Source organism: Ptychodera flava, chromosome 4, assembly GCF_041260155.1.
Source record: "Ptychodera flava strain L36383 chromosome 4, AS_Pfla_20210202, whole genome shotgun sequence".
In the NCBI taxonomy this organism is placed as follows: Eukaryota; Metazoa; Hemichordata; class Enteropneusta; family Ptychoderidae; genus Ptychodera; species Ptychodera flava.
Window position 1 is genome coordinate 44,035,626 of NC_091931.1, and position 11,075 is coordinate 44,046,700.

At 38.8% G+C, this 11,075-nt stretch overlaps 1 protein-coding gene across 1 annotated transcript; it reads right to left on the bottom strand.

Annotated features, from left to right (window-relative positions):
• Positions 1-514: 514 nt before the first annotated feature.
• LOC139131891 (WD40 repeat-containing protein SMU1) lies at positions 515-10,971 on the bottom strand. Its single transcript, XM_070698193.1, has 11 exons — positions 10,842-10,971; positions 7,237-7,447; positions 6,690-6,842; positions 6,141-6,380; positions 5,522-5,662; positions 5,113-5,208; positions 4,583-4,710; positions 4,125-4,251; positions 3,456-3,623; positions 2,844-2,996; positions 515-2,582 (listed from the first exon to the last, which is right to left on the bottom strand). Exons 1-11 carry the CDS (start codon positions 10,865-10,867, stop codon positions 2,484-2,486), a joined length of 1,542 nt encoding a protein of 513 aa, XP_070554294.1. The 5' UTR covers positions 10,868-10,971; the 3' UTR covers positions 515-2,483.
• Between the last annotated feature and the right edge of the window lie 104 nt (positions 10,972-11,075).

Sequence of the window (11,075 nt, forward strand, 5' to 3'; positions counted from 1 at the left end):
CTTTATCAACTTTTCTTACAATTTTGTAAACATGAGATGACCAATGTCAATAACGGTGAATGACATGATGTGACGGTTATCTGGAAAATTTTTGTAATTTGATCATTTTGAAATCCAGATGTTTTCGTATAATCCCAAATAGTTCATCAGCAAGTTACTATTGCATCTTGTAGGATGTGAACAACACGTGATGTTTAATATATGAGGTATGTAACAGGAAAACCGAATTCAGTTAAAGGTATACAGTCATCTGTAATCTAAATATGCCCATATATGGTCAAAGGGGCGTTCCTTGGTATTCAAAATGTCCATGTGAGGGCGCTGTTTTTAAAAAGTGGCCACCCGCTTCAAATCTGTGGGGTTCAGTAACCGTGATCTGTGATTGGATAGATTTTCTCTTTCCATGGTAACTGTGGCAAAGTTGGAACAGGTGACAGTATACCTTTACACTGAAAAGTTTAAGAGTTGCCTCTTGGCAAACGATCAGTGGAAGATTTCTGAAATGATACGAAAGTTGGCCTTTCCATTGTCATTTGCATATTTTATTTGAGTTTATGTGACTTCATAATAGAACAATGTACACAAAATACAGCCAAGGTGCAATGAATGAATCCTGGCTTTCAAAGAAAACTCTGTGTAACAGTGGAATACTTGTACAATATTAATTGTCCTCTTACCTACAAACTACTGAGACTGGATATTTATTAAAACAGCTACAATATGTACATCATATACTTCAGATCAGAAAAGTAAAGTGTCCGGCAATGTTTTTATGGTGTGAAAAACCTGGGCGACAGCTGCATCAGATGTCTTCAATTTAAGCAAGCTATTACTTACTTTGAGATAGGTATAGACAGTAGACTTTCCTTGAGCAAATGGTAAGTTTTTATGCGACAGACTAGAATTGACAATTCTGTCTGATTAAACAGACTGATCGGAGCTGAAGAATGAAAAGAGACATCTTTGGCATTGTCCATTTTTTACACAATTTTCCACTCCAATGAGTAATGATTAAAATCACAGAACTTTAACAGCCATCTTAAAAAGCAGTTTATGGGCAGTTTCAAAAAAACAATGACTTCAAAAGTAAGGATAGATGTGAATAGAGCGCATAAAACACAGACTGGACTCATGGCCTTGATTCATCAAGAGCGGTCTGGGGATTGATGTCCAGTGAAAGCCCTGCAGACACAACATGAAGGACAGCACAAAAACACAGTAATTCATTTGTTATGCGTACTGGCTGATGACTATCTGCCTAACGTGATTTCAAATTACACTGAATTATGCAAATTTAATTTGGAGTTCATACTTTATGTTTCATACAAGTGAACCCAAGCCACATGTTACCGAGCACATTATCCTTGCAATATACTGGGCTAATGACGCCACTGTCAAAGGGCATAATGGTAATTAAATTCCCTTGCAGTTATACACAAAGCTTACACAGCGAAATCCTATAAATTCAAATTTTGACTTGCTAAAATTTTAAGGTTTGTGTCTAGTTCAGCCACATTCTGTCAGGATTTAGCAAATCATTTTTTGGGACATCATTATTGACGCCTTACTGCAAAACTTCAGTACATGAAGTGGTCTAGCATAAATACAACACTTGTGCTGTTCTAACATGGCAAATAAGCTCTGGTTAGGTACCCTTCAATGAATGGATGATCAGATAGGACTGCCTAATGACGGATACATTGCGCAATGATGCATGTAATGATGCATGTAGGTGTATAATGGTACTGTGTGCAGTCAGTCCTTCCATTCTATAATGTGAGGTATTTCATCATACAGCACAGAGTTGTCATAAAGTTTTGTGAAAGCAATTCTGGTTGAAATTTACTGCCTTGGTTTACATTAATCCCTGTGGGCACCAGTAGATTCATGGACTTGATCTTCAGAATGGATTTATTGACTTGACAATGAACTAGACTTGCACTGAATTTCCCCCAAACAATATGTGTAAGCATGCCTGTGGGGTACTGGTACTATCACCTTCACTATAGTTTATGTGGCAAGTTATAAAGTACACATACTGAAGAACTTTGCATACTTGTGAAAGATAATATAATCTTCATGTTTTCCACATACACACAATAAAGTAACAAGTGAATCAAGTACTCTATTTACATTCATGTTCCTATTCATTCCTTCATGGAAAGATTCTAACAGAGACAACTTTCTAAATTCAAAGTCCGGTCCTGGTTTTAGACTATGCAGAAAATGTAAAGTCATCAACAAATGCAAACTCTAGCTGTCCTTTGAATTTGATAATGTGGATTGTGTCAAGTCAATGACACGCTGGTTTATAATTGGTCCATGTGCATGGTTGTCAAAACGTCTTTATCCAAATTATGTTACTTCCCCATGAAACATTCAATCTTATGCTATGAGGAAGTTAGACTAAAAAGATGGAAACACATTCAAGTCTCTGGGAGGGTTAATTTGCCAGCTGCCCTCTGGTTGCAGATCCTGCAGTTCTAAGGTTTCCAAAGTTTGAGAAGTCCATCTTCACTGTATGTGCCAATCAAATTGTTGTGGGGGTGATGCACTATGCCAATCACATCTTTTTCATGGACCTGAATGGAAAGCAACCATATGTGAATTCAAACATTCATAACAGAAGAAAGACAAAAAGTACTGAATCTGGTCTAGTGATGAAAGGGTCATTCAAAACTTTCACTCATTCCTTTATGATTTGTCACAGCTTTCTGTAAGCAAGGACTGCTGTGGTACTATTTCGGAAAGTTGTTGCGACTCTGTCCTGAAGGTAGGTGAGAATCATAAGGTAAGCTTAACAAGATACATTCATACAACTGAATATCCAGATGGTGACTTACATTGAGAGTTCTTTCCAGTTTTCCTGTGGTAGTTGAGAAACAGTAGAGCACCAAATCTTCACCAACACAGTAGATCCACTCACCACGGGGTGAGAGTGTAGCACACACAAAGTCACCACCTTCTCTCTTACCAGAGCTGAAACTACGTACAATCTGATGACAGAGAAGACACACTTATTTCAAAGTGGGCAAATCTGATGCTATCGAATCAAAAAAAAATGTTATTCTAGTTCATCATTCTAAGAAATTTTGGAATACAGGTGTAACCGAAAGAAAAGCATTGCCATCACACTGAACAAGCAAAACAATAGATAACAATAGTCAGTTATAGCCTAAGAAAACATTATTTTGACTTTCTCGCATTTAAAGTCTTATTTCAATTTGTTTTGAAGAGTACACCTAGAACTATGCACCTGAAAAAGAAGTATTTCATATTCTACATACATCATCCATATATAGAGATTTATGCCAAATGCTGCAACCAGTCTAAGTATTAAAATTGATCATATTGATGACAATTCAAAGATCAAGAAATCCATACAGTTTTCCATAATTTTGTCAAGAGAACAAACTCTGCCTTGATAAAATGTCCTTGAAAAAATCCAAACTTACCTGTCCCTGCATGTTCATGATGACAACAGTGTTACTACGATTGCAGACAACAAACTGTTCAACGTTACGGGGCAGTATGTGAACACTATTGACAGTGATGTCAGCTGTAGAGGTGCCACCTAGTGACTTGAAAGTGTTGATACATTCTGTGCTCTTCAAGTTCCACACCTAGTGGAAGATGAGAAAGATAAATAGTATGCCAATTCTTGATTTATACATGATGATTATGAAATTGTGATGGCTCTTAACTGAAGTGATAACCCTGACTCTGTGATATCTTTGCCAAGAAAAGCGTTTGGTTCTGTCATTGTGGTAAAGATCTTGATTTCCACCTGTAATACAATAGTTGGTTCATTCTGTTATGTTGAACAACTGAGTCTTGTCTGCATAATATTTCCATAACTTGTGCAAAGTCAATTCTAAGAAAATATTTAGCCTGATCATGCCCAATTACAAATAGGTTAACAATTACCATTGATAACAGTGGGTTTGGGCTACACTGTGGTAGTGAGCGGGTTAATGTGAAATTATACCACAATGACACATAATGAGGAAGTGAAACACTCCTGTTCTGTCAATATTTTTGACAAATTATTCAGCCATTCTCCTGGTTTCACAAAGGACGAGATCATTTCTATAATCCATCATTTTTATCATTCCAACTCTTACCTTCACAGTGCCATCTGATGAAGCACTGATTATGTAATGGCCATCTGGTGTGAAGACTGAATCATTGACAAATGAAGTGTGACCACGGAACTCCTTCAGCGTCTTGCCAGACTTCAAACCATGTACTCTGTAAAAATTCAGCGAATTCTATTTGATCTTTTCAATTTCGCAGTCAAGAATGCTCTGACAACAATCTGCCTATACACACCTAGAAATCTTCTGTCAAATTTTTTATGTTCATGTAACTTTCTATTTTCCCCTCTGAGTACACCTAATGGTAGTGGGAGAATGACTTGTTTCAAAGACAAGTGCCTTTCATTTTTCATAGAAACATCATGCTCATGCTAAACTATGCATCCATTTTGAAAGGAAACTTCACATCTCTTAATGTCGTTTTTGTCATGGGTTCAGCATTCCAACATTGACATAAATTCATGGCACCGAGTGACTTATCTTACCTGATTGTTTGGTCAAATGATGTGCTAAGAAGCTGACTACCGTCTTTTGAGAATTTCACTGACGTAACACCTTTGCTGTGTGCATTGTCAAACTTTCTGAGGCACTGACCCGTCTGTATCTTCCACACCTACAAGACAAAATGGAGTACTCTGTGACTTGAGCTATTTTTTATCCTAAGATGCAACACTGTACATATTTGAGGAATGAACATATATACACAATACATGAAATAGATGGGCAATCATTTAGAATAGTGAAGTTATTTGGAACGTGTTATCAAATGTCATAAACTCTGGGTGTTAAGATGGTACAAATTACGGCCAAGCCTGTAGGGGTCAGAAGAAAAAAGTTTTAGTTCACTTGTTCAACTAGATCCCCAACTTCTGAGTGACCACACAGAAATTAAAGTTTTGGAATGAGTCAGAGTCATGCTGAGAAAGTCTGGTGGTGAGTTTTAGGAAAGAGACAGAAGCAAATCTGAAGACATAAACAAAGTCAGAAATATATGGGCACGCAGCCTGAAATTCACCTTGATCTTGCCATCTTGGCTTCCTGTTGACAACATTTCACTGTCTCTGCTGAAACACATACACAAGACTGCATCATCCATCATCATAAAGTTATCCTGTTAAAATATAATGAATGGAATAATGTGCATGGGACAAACAAAGTATGATTATCCAGTTGGTTTCAATAACAAAGTTAGATATTGCTGTTATTTTTTAAACTTATTTCTGAAAGATGGTATGCTTGGAAAAAAGAAATGTAAGCTAACTTACTGGTTATCCTTTGGATGTGGTAATGCTACAACCATACATCGGACATGGTATCAAACCTATGCATATTGGGTGTAAGTAAGGTGACACAGTCATGAAACTAACAGCCTCACCTTTTGAATCACAAAACTAAATCTTCTATTTCACTTGCAAATAACCTACCTGAGCTTGGTACTTCAGATCTTTTCTGATCTTGCCAGTAGTGAAATTCCAGACTTCAATGAAACCATCAACACTGCCAGTGACTAGATATTGACCGTCAGGTGAGAAAGCTGAGCATTCCACATGGGATTTCTGACCAAACTGTAGAACAAAATACAGGATGCCAAAACATTTTGAAACAACAACACACAGAATTTTACGTATCAAAATGGGTTTTTTATCTTGTATTTGCTTGCTGGACAATCACAAAAAAATATTTTGTTCTCAAATAATGATAAGTATCACAAATCAAACACTGGGGACATTACAGTGATACGACCTAAATGGACACCCCTGCACTTGTAATATAAATACCACACCAATGAGTTTTAACTTTTTCTTCCAGCTTTTGGTTGACAATAGTAGAAGATGCAACAGAATAATTTGTATGTTTTATCTAACTGGTATCTATATGGCTGCTATTGAGTAAATATGTATTACGGTACATACATATTTGAATGGCAATGAAAATTATTGGGATATGATGCAGCAAGCAGTTTTATCATGTTTATCATCGTCAAGTTTTGATGTCTTGGCTTTGTGACAGTTAACAATGCATGATCTGCAATATTTCACCTACCTTGATGGTTTTACTAAGCTGTGTTGGGTATTTCTCCTCTTCTTCATCTTTGACTGCAGCTTTGCCACGGAACAAATCAATGCTGGTACCTGGAGGTAACAGTCCCTGGTGCTGCTGCCATTTCAACGCTTGACCGAGCAGAGCTAGGAGACGAGAAGGAGGCACCACACTGACTTCACCTGACAATGCATTGGCTATGGCAGCTCTTCTACGTTCTTTGCTACTGCCATCAGGGTAGGCCTGGGAGATATCAAAATTCACATCAATGGTTAATCACATACTACCAATATAGTAACCCATATATTTGGTATGTTATGTATGTCTGAATTTTCACTGCTTTTCATGGGCTTGCCTCGTTGCTAATCTAAAAATAATTGTATATGTATGCTGGAGAGTGGATGGAAAGTGAAATAATATTTCAATGTCACAGAGAGAGACATATAGTCTTTTTACATATACACTGGAAGAAAACACCAGTGAGCTAATGCGTGATGAACAGCACATGGTGAAACTTGAAGAATGGCAAAGCGATGGGAAAGTAATACCTACCTCTCTGGGATCAAAGTAGGACCTTGCAAGTAGGTTTTCTAGATGAACATATCTGTCAGGTTGCTGCTGTTTTAACATTATCATAGGGTCAGTCTGTCTGAGTAAAGAACGAGCTGCTCCCAACTCTCTCAATTCTATCAGCTCCAGGACAATCTGTTGTGAAGAAGATGAGTGTGAGCACACTGAATCAATACACATATACCGGTAGTATTTGGTAAAATTATCTCTACTTGCAGTGATCTGTACATCTGGACATTTATTTGTATATATTGAGTGCATATGTTGACACTTAAATAAAATAACAACAAATTCGGACTATATCAATTGTAACGTTAAAAGTGTACTTTGATAATAATTGGAAAGGGAAAAACAGAATTTTGATTTTTATGTGGATGAGATGGTGAATACTGAATTCCACTTCAGTTTTCAAAACGATTGATAGGATAACTTGGATTGAACTATGGGATAGAGATATCGGGAAACTGTTCACTTTCCTGAAAATCTGTGCCTGATGTACAATATACAGCGAAGCTGGACTCTGACTTACTTGTTCATACAGATCTATCAAAGTCTTGTCAGGCAGTTTGAGTGACTGTATAGCTTGCAATACTGTATCCCAGTGTCCACTGTTGATATCTGATACAAAGCCATCGATACTGTCTACTGTGTTCAAGGATATGCTTGTTTCTTCTTGCAATGCTGACAGTGTTCGATGCAAGTTGTTTTCTTTCAGGTACTGTTGAATGAGACGAACCACACTGCAAGAACAGGATGAAGCGGATCAGATGGAGTCAAACTCATTTCCATCACTAGGTTGTCTTGTTATCTGTATGCCTTGCTACTGACATCATTTCTAGGCGTTTGAATCTACTGAAAATCTCTTGAATCTGCTTCACACCTACATGATGCGTATTATAAAATTTCTTTGCCATAAGAAGAACATTTCTGTGCCAGTCTTATACAAAACCTAAGACATCACATCAAATTGATAACATCGGCTAAGAGTAACAAGCAGTGGACACCTCTATTTAGTAACATCTGACTTTAACAACCAGGAATTACAGATGGAATAGTAATGTATTTCAATAAAGGACACCTCTACTAAGGACACTTTTGGTGATTCTCTTGGAGTTATCCACAGACAAGTTTTGGTGCTTATTGGTGGTAGATACATTTCGTATTTTTATTCTTTGTATTTTAACATGTTTTTATTTTTAGTATTTTTACCCTATTTTACTCTATTTTTAATTCTTTTATTGATGCACAAGTGAAAAATCAATTTCCATTGTATATTTAATACAAGTGGAAATGAATTATTATTAATATTAGATATTAGCACAGCAAGTATGGAAAGACGATGCACCAAAATGAACACTGTCCACATCTCTGAAGGTGAAGAAAACACCGCACAGTGTCCACCCAAAATGACTCTGTACCCAGTACCAACACAGGGCGTTGTCTAAATGTCCGTCCCCGGGGGTGGGTAGGTGTTTCGTTGTATCGCTAATAAAGATATATTCTACCAAACTTTGGTGTTTCGGTCTTAACTTAGCACTGCCCTTAACAATCTTGCGTGTACGCTTTATCAACATGCTGCGTCTATTATCTGATGAGTTTGAGTGCCTAATTAGCCAAAGTAATCAAGGGTAAATTACTAATCTGTGGACGCTCTCACCAGATTATCACCGGATTAAATTTGACAAAGTCAACAACAAACGCACCAGCAAGGTATACTGAAGATACCTTGCTGGTGCGTTCGTTGTTGACTTTGTCAAATTTATCCAGTGATAATCTGGTGAGAGCGTCCACAGATTAGTAATTTACCCTTGATTACTTTGGCTAATTAGGCACTCAAACTCATCAGATAATAGACGCAGCATGTTGATAAAACGTATACGCAAGATTGTCAAGGGCAGTGCTAAGTTAATACCGAAACACCAAAGGTTGGTAGAATATATCTTTATTAGCGATACAACGAAACACCTACCCACCCCTGGGGACGGACATGTAGACAACGCCCTGTGGTACCAATGTGGTGGTGCCATGGCAGCCATACTCTAAATGTTTTAATTACTACTACTACTGCTACTTTAGAAGTAAATTCAATTGTTGGTTGACATAATGTAAATTACATGCTGCAAAGTTTCAAAGATCATCATTTGCATGCTGGTTGTTTCATGTCCTTGTTCTTTTTGCTGTAGCAATCCAGATGCAGGACAGCAACTTTTGTCTATGGGGAGCTGCAAGGCAGTAGTCCCTCCCCTGTGCGCACACCCCCCCCTCCCCAACTGGTTGGCTAGAAATATCCAGGGCAAATTGCATTATTAGGGAATGCATTGTTGCGATCTGTACTCGTACCTAGCCCTACGAGTATGGCGAGAGTGTCCGGCTTTGGCTACGCCGCCTAGCCAAAGCCGGACACTCTCGCCATACTCGTAGGGGGTTCCCAGACACTTCGCACCAAAACCACTTCGCACCATACCATCTCGTCCCATACCATTTCGCACCAAAACCACTTCGCACCAAAACAACCTCGTACCAAAACCACTTCGCCCCAAAAATTACGTCGCCCAAAACCATTGCACCCCAAAAACAATGCCACTTCACTCCCCAATTTATCGCTAACCGTTAAAAGCTGAAACCAACCAACCACTGCCAGTGAAGTTATAATCACCTTTCTATCATCCCAGGACTGAAATCTTGAAATTGTACACATTTCGAGAAAATGACACCGCATCATGCAATACCGCGCACGGTACCTGAAATGTACCATTTAGTAGTTTGCGTTCTTTTTTTTCTAATATACCGTATGGTTTCATGGAAGAATCAATGGTTCGTGGTAGCCAAGTTGTAGGTAAAACAACGTTATGATTCGTGGCATCGACGTTTTAACCTGTTTTAGGACGACTTGACGGAAGTCGGTTCCCAGACACTTCGCACCAAAACCACTTCGCACCATACCATCTCGTCCCATACCATTTCGCACCAAAACCACTTCGCACCAAAACAACCTCGTACCAAAACCACTTCGCCCCAAAAGTCATGTCCCCAAACCACTTTGCCCGAAACTTATCGCTAACTGGTAAAGCTGATGAAAATAACCACCTTTCTGTCATCCTGGGACTGAAATCTTGAAAGTGTACGCATTTCGCGAAATTGACATCGTGCAATTCGGCGCAAGGCACCTGAGTTGTAGCATTTGCGTGTCTCTATTTTCTTATTCTATCGCTTATGGTTTCATGCAACCATGATGCAACAATAAATGGTTTGTGGTAGCCAAAATGTCCTAACACATTAATGCTTCCAAGTTGCAAGTAAAAACAACCTTATTATACGTCGTAACATCGTTGTTTCAGGACGAGTTGACGGTACTATACTTTGGTCGAAGTGGTTTTAGTACGATGTGGTACTTGGGGCGAAGTGGGGTTGGGCGATGTAGTACTTGGGACGAGGTGGTTTTGGTACGAAATGGTTTTGGGACGAAGTTGTGTGGGCGAACTGGTTTTGGTGCGAAGTGTCTGGACCCCACGGAAGTATACTTTAGTGAAGTGGTTTTTGTACGAGGTGGTACTTGGGCGAAGTGGCGTTGGATAAGGTAGTACTGGGACAAGGTGGTTTGGTGCGAAATGGTTTTGGGACGAAGTTGTGTGGGGCGAACTGGTTTTGGTGCGAAGTGTCTGGACCCCCTTGTAGGGCTATACTCGTACCGTTCTCTAGGCTGTGACACAACCTGAATCGAGAAAATGATTGGGCTTAAAAACGGATCACAGCGACGCACAGGTCCTGCTGAGTGCTGCATCGTTTGTTTTAGAGGCGCAACAAATGTAATCAAATTATATTGCTTGTCGGTAGTGTCAAAAGGTCGCGCTCATGATCTGCAATATTTATGCCAAGCCGTCCTGTATGTACAGAAGCGTTACAAAAACACTGAACACAATGCAAAGTCAAAGACACACGCACATGTGTAATGGTCGTGCGTCAGTGTTTGAGCTGCAGCAGCCCCAAATACCTTGCTGTGACGAAAACGGACTGGGTTCATTTACAGTGTGAGTGTGAGTAGCACGTAATCAAATAATGCACACGACGAAAACATGGGTTGTAAGGTGCTAGGAATCAACATAAACAAAGAAAACCAAGAGAACTAGAGCTTACTCAGCTGACTCAATTTCTATCGCCATCTTGAATCTTCGCACTCATCCTCGTTCATAGTTAACAAAATTGTACCGAGTCTTTTGACCGAAATATCTGGAACTTTTCGAGTAGTACTATTCTCTTATTTTAAAATTGTCTCTTAATATAAAATTCAAAGTATGTAATCAGAAACATTTTTAGTTTCCCCCAATAAAGAAATTTATAATGCCACGAGAGTACTCCTTGTAACGAGGG